Source organism: Hemiscyllium ocellatum, chromosome 24 (genome assembly GCF_020745735.1).
Source record: "Hemiscyllium ocellatum isolate sHemOce1 chromosome 24, sHemOce1.pat.X.cur, whole genome shotgun sequence".
NCBI classification, from domain to species: domain Eukaryota; kingdom Metazoa; phylum Chordata; class Chondrichthyes; order Orectolobiformes; family Hemiscylliidae; genus Hemiscyllium; species Hemiscyllium ocellatum.
In genome coordinates, this window is record NC_083424.1 from 7,391,931 (window position 1) to 7,408,018 (window position 16,088).

The following is a 16,088-nucleotide window of genomic DNA, read 5'->3' on the forward strand; positions in this document are numbered from 1 at the left end:
AGAATTTGAATTTTGTGAACCAATTTGAAATATAAAGCAGATCTGAGTTATGGTGACCATGATAAACACCATCTATTTCCATTTTTTAAAAAAATCTACTTTACTCTAGGGGAGGTGATGGCCTGTGGTAATGGTGCTGAGTTTTTTTTAAGCCAAGGTAATGTACTGGGGAACAGGTTTGAATCCTACCGTGGCAGATGGTGGAATTTAAATTCAATAAAATTTGGAATTGAGTGTCTAATGATAGCCATAACTCCATTGTCGCTTGTTAGGAAAACCCATCTGGTTCACTACTCTTTTAGGGAAGGAAACTGCCATCCTCACCTCCTGTGACTCCAGACCCACGGCAATATGGTCTTAATTGCCCTCTGAGGGATGGACAGTAAATGCTGGCTTAGCTAGTGATCACTTCATCGCATAAATAAATTTTAAAGTCACTTTGGGAAGGAGATCTGTTATAATTACTAGTCTAGCCTTCATGTGACCTCTGGGCCACAATTATATGCCTGTTTTCTTAACTGTCCTCTGAAATTCACTAGCAAGTCATTCAGTCTTAGGGCAGTTAGGGATGGTTGACAAATGCTGATCTTGCCAGTCCGCCAACATTGGACGAAAGAATAAAGAGAAAAATAACAACTTGTTGGTGTTGTTTGCTAGTGAATTAATTTCTCTTTAATTTGGCTTGTTTCAGCACAATTGAACACTACTATGAAAGTGAATAGATAAATTCTTGGATCTTTCATTCTCCCTTTGTCTGGCCCGCAAGAAAATAGCCAGACTCAGGTGGTGGATCATTTTGCTGACAAAAACGTGTTTATAAACAATTATTATCTTGCTCTTTTTTTGGTATGAAGACTTTTTTATGTTCTACAAAATGAATAGAAACTATTTTAAAAACCACTTGCATTTATTTGGCCTTTCAAAACCTTATGATGTCTGGAAGTACTTTTGAAGTGTAGTCACTGTGGAATTGTGAGTAGATTTCCAGGTGCATTATATTTGGAATTATCAAGACCACAAGGACATAGGAACAGGTGTCAGCCCATTGAATCTGCTCTGCCATTCAATGAGATCACTGATCTGATAACCTTGTACTCCACTTGCCTTCCTTTTTCCCTATAACCATTGATTCTCTTACTGCTTATAAGATCTGTTGATCTTAGCCTTGAATGTACTTGACGACCCAGTTTTGACAGACCTTTGCAATAGATATTTCCACAGATTTGCTTCCATCTGGGTACTCTTCATCTCTGCCCTTTGTTCTCTTATTCTGATATGCCCTTTGTTCCCATACTCTGCCATATGGAGAAACAACAACGATCTACCCTGTGAAGTCACCCTAAGAATCTTGTATGTTACCTCTTAATCTTTTAAATTCCTATGAGTAAAGGCATAGCCTACTTAAGCACTTCTCCATAAGGCAGTTCCTCTATACAGCACCAGCCTAGTGAACCTTTTTTGGGATGCCTCTAATGCCAGCATATCTTTCCTTGGGTAACTATTCAGTGTTCCAGATGTAGTCTTGAGTAGTACCTTGCATATTTTCAGTATAATCTTCCTACAGTTAAAAGTCGATGTTCCATTTTCTTTCCTCATTGCCTACTCAATCTTTGTCATTCATACATAAGAACTCCAGATTCCTCCATTCTCTAGCTCTCTGCAGTCGTTCTCCATTTAAAGAACATTCAGCTCATTTATTCTTACTGTCAAAGTGCATAAGTTCACATTTTCTCACATATTCAATCTGCCAAGTTTTTGCCCATTGACTTAACCTATCTTTATCATTCTGCAGACTCTTGGCTTCATCTTCACCACTTCCCACCCTTAATGGTCAGGAGCAAACTAAATCTGTTTATTTACAACTGTAAATGAGAGATGAGATATTGCCCATTACATTCATGTATAAATACCTTTGATCATTTTCATTGCTTTTTCTTTCTCCCTTTAAGTTCCTCTTGCCTGCTTCCCCTGAAGTTTCTCTTATTTCAAGGGGTTCCTGTCAATAATTTTTTTTTTAATGAAAACACTAATTATCAATCCCTTCACAGGAATAATTACGAACACTTGGACTTTTGTGACACAGTGATAGTGTCCCTATCTCTGAGCCGGGAGGTTTCAAGTCTTACCTGTTGCACAGTTGTGTAATAACATCTTTTGACTATTCCAACCACTCACTCATTAAAAGCAATCCAATTCAAGCATTTGTGGGGTTTTTTCCCCTCTGGAATTATCATCCTTCAGGCAAATATTAAGGGTGTGTTCTGTCCTGAGGAATATTGAAAGGTATAGTTGTGATTCACGGTGTAATCTGCTTTTCAATACAGGACAGATTGTTTTCCAGATATTATTAGTGTTTGAAATTATAAATACATGATTGAAACTGTTCAACATCTATTCTGTCCCTTTATATACCAAGTCCATATATCTTTATGGTGATAAATACAGTGAGTATGAAGGCTTCTTAATTTGTACAAATTCTTTCATTTGCTATGATGGCTTCTGTTCTCTGCCACTTAGCTTCAAGAGTCAAGAGGTTATCGGAAAAAGATACGACGGTTGGAAGAAGCCAATAAAAAGCTGATGCTAGAGTTGGAACATGAGCGAGGGAAATTAGTTGGCTTAAGTCAGTCCCATGCTGCACTGAAAGAGCATACCAGCATCTTGGAGACTGCATTGTCAAAAAGAGAAGCCGATCTTGTACAACTTAATCTTCAGGTATGAGCCTAAAGCAGAGGATCTTTTTAAAGTCAATCATTTATGCTGGACCCATTGAGTGCTTATAGATTAAAAGAATTCTAATCACTCAAAATCTTTTATTTAAGTAAGAAATCAAACCTAACATTGAATCTGGGAATGTGTGTAACTAAACTTACTTTAAATTTTTATTTTAACCATCCCCATCCTCCTTTCTATAAATGTTCTTCTAAGCTACATGAGTGCATGACCACCTAGTATTTGAGAATGTGCCAGGCAAAACACCACAAACTGGCTGTGCACACATAATCTTTCCTTTAATATGCATGTAATCTTAAAGGCACTGCACTGTGTAATAGGTCGATATGCACAACAAATGATACTAAGAGCTATTGCCGTCTGTTTTTTTTTAAATGAATGTACTCAAGCTAATTATTTTTAACGGCCTTTAAACACTTTTTTTTTCTCTCTCTCTCCTCTTCTCATGGAGTCACAGATTGTAAAATTGCTGTCTGTCTGGCAGAGAACGATTTCCAAAGCCACTTATGGTCTAGAATGGCGATGAACCAGGTGGTCTCACTATTGAGACAATCTTGTCAATCTCTATTCATATATTGTCAAATCAAGGATTGCAGAAGTTCCAAGGTCCTAGCTGTTTGTGCCATGTTAAGAACCCCATGCTGCCCCAATGGCTAAATGCACCATCAGTGAGCTGTGGTCTACCAATGCAGCCAGCCAAAATCGGTCTTGTTGAAAATTAGTGTTGATCTTGTGAAACCCATATGACAAATCGATCCAGTTCATTTTCCTTTTCCCCAACTTTGTGATTAATTGCATTTTGTTAGGACCCGTGTTCTACTTCAAAATCGAAAATAAAAATGACTGAATGCAATCTTTCATAGTAACACCCAACAAAATGTTTTCATGGAGTGAGTTTTCTTGTACAGGTACAAGCAGTCCTAAAACGAAAGGAAGAAGAGGACCAGCAGATGAAGCAGTTAGTACAAGCTTTGCAGATTGCACTGGAAAAGGAGAAAGGAAATGTTAATGAATTAAAACAGCAGGTAAATGATTTATTTAAGTCTTTATTTCAGGAAACAGTGAACATAAATATGTAAATCGTTCGAAAGGTTCAATCAATTCCATTAAACTATCATTCAGATTATTGAATGAAAATTTATGCTGTGTAATATTACTGAATTTGCAACATTTAAGAGGCATTTCGGATGGGTATATGAATAGGAAGGGTTTGGAGGGATATGGGCTGGGTGCTGGCAGGTGGGACTAGATTGGGTTGGGATATCTGGTCGGTGTGGACAGGTTGGACCAAAGGGTCTGTTTCCATGCTGTACAGCTCCATGACACTATAATATTATGTAACTTGTATTGAAAACTATTGTATAATATAGTAGTGTTGAGGCACAGCTCAGTTTAGCATTGATTCATAGATTCTCTGCCAATTAACTGGGTCTCAGTGTGGTTGGTAATTGAGCTACAACTGGCTGAGCTAGTGAAGATTTCTGATCCTGTGGCTGTCTAGTGATTTCATGGGAAATTCCAGTATGGATCATGGATGAAGACAGTGGAGTGGTCTTAGTCACCTGAATGTGGGGTGCTGAAAGTCTGGAGATTTTATTAAACAGCATACCAACAAGAGAGAGAATTTCAAGATTAAGAAGTTGGAGAATTGAGTCTGCATGAATGCAATATTTCTACCTCACTGAAGGAAATTGAAGTCAATCACTGTTTCATTATTGCTTTTATTGTATTTTTTTAAACTTCTTTAAATGATTTTATAGGTTTCAGCAAACAAGGCTGAGGCTGGACACAATCGTCGTCACTACAGAGCAGCTGCCCTCGAACTCAGTGAGGTGAAGAAAGAGCTATATGCCAAAGAACAGCTTGTAGAAGCTCTGCAGGCAGAAGCTGACAAACTCCAGTACGACAACTATGTGGCAGTTACGGTTCATGTGCAAATCTGACGTGCAATAGCTAAGGAATGAGATATGTGGTAGGAATGTTGAAACATGGAGAATTAAAACCTCTCCTTGTCTGCCCTGTTGGTGGAATTTCCCTACACCACAGATGCTCCAACCCTATTATATCATCTAATGAGACCTTCCATATAATAGTTCTTTAGGGGTCATAATTGCTCAGTGTTGCCATGTTGACTTTAGCTCTAGAATCTGAGAAATCACAGTCTGTACCCTACTGCAGTGTTTAATCTGGGATGTATGGCTGGAGTGATTTCACTAGCATTTGTTTAGTAACTGAGTTTGATAAGTTTTCTAGAATTGTAGGACTATAAGTTGTTAATGAGAGCCCTTTGTCATATCTCACTATACTCTGGGGGAAAAGGACAGAAGTGAGATTTATTTGGGTACACTTTAATTGGGGTTGTTAGCTCATGTGGAGAGTTGGGAAGGATGGCCGGTTTCCGATGAATTAATGGAGACGTGATTTTCTGATCTGGGGCGATAATGACATAATAGCAAAATCACTGGACTGATAATCCAGAGGCTCAGTCTAAGTCTGGGGAAATTGGTTCACATCCCACCAGAGTAGCTGGTGGAGTTTAAACTATACTAATGCATCTGGAATTGAAAGATTGTCTCAGTAATGGTGACAATAAAACTATAGTTGAAAATGTGTTGCTGGAAAAGCGCAGCAGGGAAGGGCTTATGCCCAAAACGTCGAATTTCCTGTTCCTTGGATGCTGCCTGACCTGCTGCGCTTTTCCAGCAACACATTTTCAACTCTGATCTCCAGCATCTGCAGACCTCACTTTCTCCACAATAAAACTATAATCCATTATTGTCAAAACCCATCCGATTCATGAATGTTCTTCAGGGAAAGGAATCTGCATCCTGTCATACTTGTGACTGCACACCCACACAATGTGTTTCCCTGAAGCAGCATGGCCTTGGGAAACCCCATGCATGTTGATTTGTCATGCCCATGCCACTGCATGACTCTGTTTCCAGAAAGTGCTGCCATGCATAGGTCTTGGCAGTTTGTGCAGGAGGAAGAAACATCTGAGGGAATGTTGGATACACAGCAATGTTGTGAAATAGTCGAGGAAGGCATTTATTTCAAGAGCAGCTGGGTTTTGGCAAAAAATACTGGTCTTGCCAAATGATGCCCACACCCCATGAATGAATAAAGAAAAAATATGGTGTAACCACAAAAAACATGAAAAAGTAGTCAGAAACCACATGAACATGTTTTCTAATAATTTTTGAAATTCAAACAGTTTATTTTAAAAATAAATATTTTGTTATGGAACATGAATGTTTCCAGTAGAAAAGTTTTTAAATGTCCTGGCACAGTGATCAAAGAAACCACTGCAGTTTTACTTGATGAAAATGTGGCATCATTTCTTTTGAAAACTTAACTTATAGGACAGATCACACCATATTCAGGTTGACCAAGTTCAATTTGAAACAATCATTGTTTTAAATAATTTGATTTCCTAATGGTCCCTGGAATTCCTGCTTCATCATGATTTGGATTTATCTAATTTTGTTCCCATTCTGTTCTGTTGCAGAGCCCAGGATAAGAAACACTCTCAGGAAGTAGCACAGTTCCAGGAGGAATTGGCTGCAGCTCACTCCCAGCTTAAACTATTGCAGAAACAGCTGGATGAAGAGCTTAATAAACCAGTTACTGTAAACCAGGAGGTACAACTTACCACATGACTACATCGCTATTATCTATGTGGAATCTTGCACAACTTGAATTATTGGTTTTAATGTGGGCTGTAATGTTTATTTGGTTGAATTTTAAAACAAGCTGAGTGAAAATGATTGGTTTCATTCACTTGTATTTGCCTCCTTGTGACCTTAGCCACGTTTTCATCATATTCCAGCTGTTCTCCTGCGGGAGTGTGTTCATAGGTTAATTGGTGCAGATGACTTGAACCTAAGTGGAACCAAGTATAGTCATGAAGGAGTGTTTCATTTTCAGAAGTGCTGTTTTTACCAATCTGTTTCAGATGGAAGTTAACCCTATCCCCTCCCCCCACCTTGTCTCAGTCGGTTCCCTCAACTCAGCACCGCCCTCCTAACCTGCAATCTCCTTACTGACCTCTCCGCCCCCACCCCACTCCGGCCTATCACCCTCACCTTGACCTCCTTCCACCTATCCCACCTCCATCGCCCCTCCCCCAAGTCCCTCCTCCCTACCTTTTATCTTAGCCTGCTTGGCTACTCTCTCTCATTCCTGATGAAGGGCTTATGCTCGAAACGTCGAATTCCCTATTCCTGAGATGCTGCCTAACCTGCTGTGCTTTAACCAGCAACACATTTTCAGCTGTGATCTCCAGCATCTGCAGACCTCATTTTTTACTTTCTCCACCCCAACCACCTTGTCTCCAACATTGTATCTAGCCATTAACAAGTGCATATTCCGCATAGCTTTGCTGGTGCTTTGAGTCATGAGTGAACATTATGTTCAATCATTTTGGACCACAGGTCACTTGGGTAGTTCCAGTCACTTGCCATTTCAAGACGACACATTCTGCCCTGACCTTAAATTTACCTGGATCATCTCATACACCTCCCTCCCCTTCCTGGACCTCCATCTCCATTAATGACGACCGACTTGACATTGACGTTTTTTACAAACCCACCGACTCCCACAGCTACTTGAATTACATCTCTTCCCACCCTACCTCTTGCAAAAATGCCATCCCGTATTCCCAATTCCTTCGCCTCTGCCGTATCTGCTCCCAGGAGGACCAGTTCCACCATAGAACACACCAGATGGCCGCCTCCTTTAGAGACCGCAATTTCCCTTCCCACGTGGTTAAAGATGCCCTCCAACGCATCTCGTCCACATCCCGCACCTCTGCCCTCAGACCCCACTCCTCCAATTGTAACAAGGACAGAACGCCCCTGGTGCTCACCTTCCACCCTACAAACCTTCGCATAAACCAAATCATCCGCCGACATTTCCATCACCTCCAAAAAGACCCCACCACCAGGAATATATTTCCCTCCCCACCCCTCTCCGCCTTCCGCAAAGACCGTTTCCTCCGTAACTACCTGGTCAGGTCCACGTCCCCCTACAACCCACCCACCCATCCTAGCACCTTCCCTTGCCACCGCAGGAACTGTAAAACCTGCGCCCACACCTCTTCCCTCACCTCTATCCAAGGCCCTAAAGGAGCCTTCCACATCCATCAAAGTTTTACCTGCACATCTACTAATATCATTTATTGTATCCGTTGCTCCCGATGCCGTCTCCTCTACATTGGAGAGACTGGGCGCCTCCTAGCAGAGCCCTTTAGGTAACATCTCCGGGACACCCGCACCAATCAACCACAACATTTCAACTCCCCCTCCCACTCTGCTGAGGACATGGAGGTCCTGGGCCTTCTTCACCGCCGCTCCCTCACCACCAGACGCCTGGAGGAAGAACGCCTCATCTTCCGCCTCGGAACACCTCAACCCTAGGGCATCAATGTGAACTTCAACAGTTTCCTCATTTTCCCCTTCCCCCACCTCACCCTGGTTCCAAACTTCCAGCTCAGCACTGTCCCCATGACTTGTCTGGACCTACCTGCTTATCTTCTTTTCCACCTATCCTCTCCTCCCTGACCTACCACCTTCATCCCCTCCCCCACTCACCCATTGTACTCTATGCGACTTTCTCCCCACCCCCACCCTCCCCAAGCTTCTCTCTGCACGCTTTAGGCTCACTGCCTTTATTCCTGATGAAGGACTTTTGCCCGAAACATCGACTTCGCTGCACTTTGGATGCTGCTTGAACTGCTGTGCTCTTCCAGCACCACTAATCCAGATTTTAAGACGTCAGCTTGTTTCTAATTCTCATGTTTTCTTTTAGACTTTCTGCAGTGCTCCAGTGAAACCTGGAGGATCCCTTATTTTTGGATTAGGCACTTTATAGCCTTCTGGTCTCAGCATTGATTTAAACAATTTCACACTATGAACTCTATTTTGATACATTCCCCCTTCTATTGTCTGTAATTTCTATTCATTTGTTGCATTTAGAGCTGATCTTTATTCTGCTGAAAACACATCTCTGGATCCAGAGTAAAAATAAAATATTGTTGATATTGGAAACCTGCCATACAAACCAGAGTGCTTGCAAAACTTGGGTCTGACAGTCTCTGTAACAGTTATATTTTGACTCTGATATAATTCTTCATGTGTGAAGAAAGAGGTGGAAAAGTGTTGGGTTTTACATTTTCAAATCCACTTTTTCAGAGATGTTATCTGGATCAGGTGCGACTTGAACCTAGGTTTCCTGAATCTGAGCTATATTATAGAAAAGGAACAATGTTAATGAAAGGGTACATTAGAAAATGTTAGAGGATGATTTGAGATTACAGATATTACAGAATAGAAAGCAAATGGAATAGTAACAGTTATATTGAAGAGACAAAGATCTGGAGTAACTTTAGTTTAATATTGCTGCTCCATCTGCCGTCGACTTGTCTTGCTTTTAATCATGGCTGTATGATCTTAATTAGATTGTAAAATGACTTGAGGTAAAAACTTGAATGAATTTACTAAAGGTGTATATAAGATCTGAGGAATAGAATGCTGAAGCTTTATTTGTGAGATAAATGTTATCACTAGCAGCTGATGGAGAATGTTGCATTTTTTTTATCAAGAGCCATGCTCCATTTCATTATCATAAGGCAATTTACAGACACAAAGAATATCCACAAGGATCATGCCAAGTTTAATTAAGTGGTTGGTTTGCTTGGTCCAATATTGACTATCCCAAGACTAAATTGCAGTTCTTTTATGGTAAACATTGATTAACCTGTTATCAATAAACTTGTGACACTAGATTTGCTAAAGATTTTAATTTTAATTCTAAACACAATGTATGAAAAATATTTGGTCATCTGTGTGATTAACATTTTGTCTTTTTAGAATAGGAGGGCAGATTTGGTCGCCAGCGATAGCAATTAGTTTGGCAAATGGCTTTTACATGTAGACTACTAACTAATTATTGTGATTATGACAAAGTTTTTAAAAGGTCTTTCTTTTTAGGTGGAGGACTTGAAATGGGAAGTTGAACAGAAGGAAAGGGACCTACAAGCCTTAAGACAGCATCTCTCACTAACTGAACAGCGAAGTCAGAAGGAGTTAGAAGCGCTACAGGAAGCCTTACAGGTAGGTGATATGAACAAGAAGATTCATGTTTTGATCTCTGCACCAAGGCATCTAACCTTATCATACTTTGATTAAGGTTCGCTGCTGAATGAGTTGTCTTTTTTCGGAATTTTTGTAGTTTCTCCCCATCATTTAGTTAATTTCCTGTAAGATGCAAAGTTCAGAATGAAACCAAAATAGGTGAAAAAAGTCCGCTTTCAACTGATTAGTCACAGTAGTTTGGTTATGTATTCGGGCAACTCACTAAATGCAAGTTCTACCTCCTGCTATAGTATGGAGATGGAGGCGGCATAAGCATAGAAAATTGACAGAATGGAAAGAAACCACTTGCTACTGGGCACGCACTAGCTGGGAAACCAACCATCCATCTTAATCCCACTTTGCAGCATTTGGCCTGCTATGAAATGCCACTGACTATAACCTTTCACATAAAACTGTACAGCATCACAACTCATTGGAGTAAACAAAGGAAATAGGAGCCCTTTGAGCCTGCACCACCATTCAATATGATCATGACTGATCATGCAATTGCAGTATCCCACACCTGTTTTCTCTCCATATGGCTTGATCCCTTTAGTTGCAAGGGCCACATCCAGCTCCCTCTTGAATATATCTAACAAACTGGCCTCAACAGCTTGTGGAAGAAAATTCCACAGATTCACTGCTCTTTGAGTGAAGAAATTCTTTCTCATCTCAGTCCTGAATGGCGGATCTTTTATTCTTGGACTGTGACCCCTAGTCCTGTACTTGCCCAACATGAGGTATCATCTTCCCGCATCTAGCCTGTCGAGTCTCAAGTGGATTTTGTATGGTTCTATGAGAGCGCTGCCCCCCCCCCCCCCCCCCCCCCAAAACTCTTCTTAATTCCACTGAGTATAAGTCCACTTGATCCAGCCTTTCCTTATATGTCAGTCCTGCCATCCCAGGAATCGGACTGGTGAACCTTCGCTGGACTTTCTCAATAGCAAGAATGGGTCAAAAAGGGTGGTGATGGAAAAGCACAGTAGGCAGCTTTGGAACAGCAGGAGAGTTGACATTTTGGGCATAAACCCTTCACCAGGAAAGTCCTGATGAAGGGCTTATGCCCGAAACGTTGACTTTGCTGCTTCTTGGATGTTGCCTGACCTGCTGTGCTTTTTCCAGCACCACCTCTTTGGACTCTGACTCTCCAGCACTGCAGTCCTCACTTTGTGCGAGTTGCTGAAAACTTCACTGCGCAGCCTCTTCAAAGGATGTCCACCTTGAAGAAATTCTTCTCCTCCCTCCACAAGGATCTCAGCGAGTCTCTTTGCCACTACACTCACGCAGGTCATCTCCTCTGCCTTGAAGCTCTTAACCACATCCTGAAGCAGACCTACTAATACAGCCACCATCTCCTTCCTCAGCATCTACCTACACAATCGACTCCCCCTCAATAGCAAGAATGTCCTAAGAATGACTAGGAAACCAAAATTGTACACAGTACTCAAGGTAAGGCCTCACCAAGACCCTGTATAACTGCAGCAAGACTTCCCTACTCCTATACTCAATCCTCTTGCTATGAAGGCCAGCATGTTATTAGCTTTCCTCACTGTCTGCTGCACCTGCATCAGCCTTCAGGGTGTTTCACCCTGACACACAGGTCTCGTTGCACCTCACCTTTTTCTAAACTGCCACGGTTCAGATAATAATTTGCATTCCTGTTTTTTGTGACCCAAAGTGGATACGCTCACATTTATTCACATAATATTACATTTGCCAAGTATTTGCCCACTCAGCCAGTCTGACCAAGTCTCCCTGCAGCTGCACACACTGCCAGCCAGCTAACTGTCTTCTGCAAATTTGAAGGTGTTGCATTCAATTCCTTCATCCAAATTATTAATCTATATTGTGAACAGCTGGGGTCCCAGCACTGAACCCTGCCGTACCCCACTCATCATTGCCTGCACTCTAAAAGGACTTGTTTATTCCAAATCTCTGTTTTCTCTCTGTCAACCACTTCTCTATCTTCACCAATACATTGCCAGGGGTTCTACTCTTCAATCCCTGTTCTTCAGCTCTTTTGCAATCCTTCGCAGGACGGTTAGGTAACTGGTAGATTAACTGCAAAATGCTTGCCTTCCTGGATAAAAGCCGTGATTTACAGCAACTGACGAGGGAAAATAAATGGTTTTTCTTCAGCTTCAGATGTTTCATTAAGAAAGCCAGGGCAAGTCTTCTTCCAGTGGTCCAAAGCCTTCTGTCAGTATAAGTCACATTGACAAACTGTTTAGTTATCCAGGAACCGATCAGATAGTTGTCAGTTAAATCTCAGTTCAGACATATCCCCAAGTGCCAACCCATCTACTAATAGTCCACCACCCCACCGAAGCAGCAATGTAAATACTACTTACAAAAAGTTGAAGTAATTTGCCTTTAAATTTGCAGCACTTCCTTTCACAATCCTTGGCTTTCAATCCACAATCAAAAATCCAGTAAAATAAAATGATACCGTCTTTACAACAGCTTCATGCCCTAAGCTTCACTTAATGAGTTCCTGATCTCAGTTTAGATATAATGGGTTCTTTTCATTTAAAAGAAAAGGAGGAACTGGGATGGTTACTCGGCTTAAGTTATTATCTACTTGTTCTCTAATAACTAATTCAAGAGTGTCACTATATACAAACTGTCTTTTTGAACTAGTGTGTGAGGAGATGAATATACTTTTTCATTTTTGTGCATTGTCGCTTCTGAAATGTCCAAAGAGTATTTTTTTTGACCATTTCAGTCGAATAGTGAAAGAATGTGGTCCTTAGTTAAACTATCCCACAAATTTGGCACAAAAATATGCATTTATTCTCTATTGACTTCCTTGTTTTTTTTTTAACAATAGCATCTTGGCTAGCTTTTTATTAAACATTTTCATGCAAATTTGCATATTTCCAGTTTTTTTTGGTAGCTGTCTATTATAACTTTAAGTTTAAACTTAAAATGGAACTGATTCTTCCTTGTACTGTTTTACAGGGTGTAAAGGTGAATCTGGAAGAACTGCAGGAGGAATTGACAGTCACCCGTAAGGATAAATTCATGCTCCAAACTAAGGTGACAGAACTAAGAAATACCATGAAGACATTACTGCAACAAAACCAGCAGCTGAAGATGGATCTGAAACAGACAAAAACACGGAAGGTAAGTGATTAACCCTAGGGTAGAACAGTATAATTATCGTAATGGTGATGTTTATAGGAGAAAGTGAGGTCTGCAGATGCTGGAGATCAGAGTTGAAAATGTGTTGCTGGTTAAAGCGCAGCAGGTCAGGCAGCATCCAAGGAACAGGAAATTCAACATTTCGGGCATAAGCCCTTCATCAGGAACCTGATGAAGGGCTTATGCCCGAAACGTCGAATTTCCTGTTCAGTGGTGATGTTTATACCCTGAAATATTTGGACTTGATCACTGTGGTCTGCTGTGATTTTGCCTCGCTCCACGCAATTTAGAAAGATAATGGCTGTTCTGTGGTCTCATCTCATTTTCTTGAGCCTTTAGCCTATATTCTTTCATAGTGTGGGCTGCCAAACAAAAATACCAACCATTTGATTTAAAACTAAGAACTGCCAAGCACTATTTGCCACTTACATTGAATCCCAATGTGCCTGACATTAGTTTTAGGAAATAGAACATGACTTCTCAAACATAATTTTGCCCTATTTAATGTCTCATTTTGCCTGTCCCAAAGTGTTTGATAATTCTACAATGGTTACAGCACAAAGAAGCTGTTCAGCCCATCAAGTCCACATTGGCTTTCTGCATGAGGGAACTTGCTCATCCCACTCCTGGCCTTCCATTCTTTCTCTTTAGCTATTCATATAATCCTCCTTTCAAAACGCACAATAGAATTTTTCCCCAACCACACATGAAGGCAATGCATTCCAGCTTATATTACTCACATAGGCATAAATATTATTAGCTAATTTATTTTACTAGTATAGGTTGCTCTTGAACCTAGCCCCTTTTTCATTTGACTACTCAACTTTTGCCATCAGAAAATGTCTCCTGTAATGTTCTTTATTCAGATAATTAACTAGTATCAAAAGCAGGAAATCAACATGTGTATTATTGTAATATTAATTTTAATCCTGTCCACATGAATGATGGCCAAATCTTTCTGGAGAACTCTGAAGGCCACCATTGAACTGAATGCTTAGATTTGGCTTAATTTGTGTAGAAAGATGATTGATTTTATCAAAGTATAATTCAATTTTAGCTAGTTGTAATATATACAGAATTTTTTAGTCCTCTATGTCCCACTAAATGTTATGATGTTAGATTTTGACACATTATGCAACAAAGACTTTTTTTTAATTTTAACTATTATTTGGCAACCTTGATCTATTTTATAGGATTGAAGAAGTTACGAATTTTGCGATAATTCAGCAGGAGGAGACTTAGGTGGAACTTAGTATTTAAATACTAGTACAAAACTGTTGGGTGGAATGCTTTGTTTCCATGCTGTAAATGCAGTGTAACACTATCATTTAAATACATATTTTTAAATAGAGAATGGAGTTGAAAGGAGATGTTGTTTCATCAAATCCAGTGACTCCAGTAAAGATCCCTGATTGCCCTGTACCTGCCTCCCTTCTTGAAGAATTGCTCAGGCCACCGACGGCTGTGAGTAAAGAGCCTCTTAACAATCTCCACAGTTGTCTAAAGCAGTTGAGGTAAGTTCCTTATGAAAAGGTGGGTTTGTTTTGAAGTATTAAAAGTCTTGATTAATGTACATGCATTTTGCAGTAATTCATTACAGATTAAAGTCATTGAATAATCTTTTAAATAACTGTCAAGTTTTACAAAACTACCACAGATCGAAACAATTAGAATAAAATAATGTTCCTTGCAAATTTCAATTCAGTTAATTAAATACATCCCATACGTTAAATCAACCCGTACGATAAATCATCCTATACAATAAGCAGTAAGGTTTTGAGAGGGGCAGAAAACCTAAGAGACATTGGACTGTATGTCCACATGCTCGGAAGGTGTCAGGACACATAGATGAAATGGTAAATAAGGCATCTAGAATGCTTTCCTTCATTGGACAGGAGTAGGTGATGGCCTAGTGGTGTTAACGCTTAACTATTAATTCAGACACCCAGATAATGTTCTGGGGACCTGGGTATGAATTCTGTAATTAAGAAAATCTGGAATTAAGTATCTACTGATGAGATCATTGTCAATTGTTGGAAAAACTTTCCTGGGAAGGAAATCTATCATCCTCACCTGGTGTGATTCCAGACCCACAGCAATGTGGTTGACTCTCAATTGCCCTCTGAAATGGCCTAGCAAGCCACTCAGTTCCCAAGTCTCAGGAATGAAACTGGACAGATCACCTGGCATTGACTTAGGCAGAAACAGCTCTGTTGACCCTGCAAAGTCCTTAGTAACATTTGGGGGCTAGTGCTAAAATTGGGAGAGCTGTCTCACAGAAAAGTCTAACAGCAGCCTGACATAATCTTACTCACGGAATCATACCTTAGTCTATGTCCCAGACACCATCATCAGCATCCCTCGATATGTCCTGTCTCACTGGCAGGACAGACCCAGCAGAGGTGGTGGCACATTGGTATACAGTCAGGATGCAGTTGCCCTGGGAATCCTCAACTTGACTCCGCACCCCATGAAGTCTTGTGGCTTCATGTTAAACATGGGCACAGATTACCATGTACTGTCTTCCCTCAGCTGATGAATGGATATTTCTCCATGTTGAACAACACTTAGAGGAATTTGACTATTTCTATACTTGACCAGACAGTGGATGTTGCTGTCCATTTTAACCCTTAATGATAGTAAATAGCCACACCTACTAGAAAATTTGGGCCAATATTTGTCCAAGAATCTCAAGTGAAGAATGCTATATTTACTTAAGTAAAAGCTGCATATAAAATAAGTTTTTTTTTTTAAAAATTAGCTTATAACTTGTAGGTAAGGAAAAGGAACAATATAGGCTATTACTGAAGATTCTCTGCTTGTGCTTGAATAGATACAGGTGGGTTTAAGCAGGGGTATTTCTACTGAGCTACACAAAGCTGATGGGTAGCAGAAAGTTGTGCAGTCTAAGGTTGTATAAAGACCACAAGGTATGAGCAGTCTTTGAGAACTGAGATGAGAGAATTTCTTCAGCTCGTGACTCTATGGAATTTATTGCTGGAGAGAGCTGTGGAGGTCAAGTCATTGAGTGTACTTAAGACAGAGATTGTTAGGTTTTTGATGAGTAAAACGATCAAG

At 40.4% G+C, this 16,088-nt stretch overlaps 1 protein-coding gene across 5 annotated transcripts in view; it reads left to right on the plus strand.

Annotated features, from left to right (window-relative positions):
* golga3 (golgin A3) overlaps nucleotides 1-16,088 on the plus strand; it is a 73,788-nt gene that overhangs the window by 54,224 nt on the left and 3,476 nt on the right. For all 5 annotated transcript variants that reach the window (XM_060843402.1, XM_060843400.1, XM_060843404.1 and 2 more), the window contains 7 exons: nucleotides 2,518-2,715; nucleotides 3,642-3,758; nucleotides 4,494-4,633; nucleotides 6,242-6,374; nucleotides 9,723-9,845; nucleotides 12,828-12,992; nucleotides 14,361-14,524. In XM_060843402.1, coding sequence (XP_060699385.1) covers nucleotides 2,518-2,715; nucleotides 3,642-3,758; nucleotides 4,494-4,633; nucleotides 6,242-6,374; nucleotides 9,723-9,845; nucleotides 12,828-12,992; nucleotides 14,361-14,524 — 1,040 coding nt within the window. The remainder of the gene's footprint in view (nucleotides 1-2,517; nucleotides 2,716-3,641; nucleotides 3,759-4,493; nucleotides 4,634-6,241; nucleotides 6,375-9,722; nucleotides 9,846-12,827; nucleotides 12,993-14,360; nucleotides 14,525-16,088) is intronic.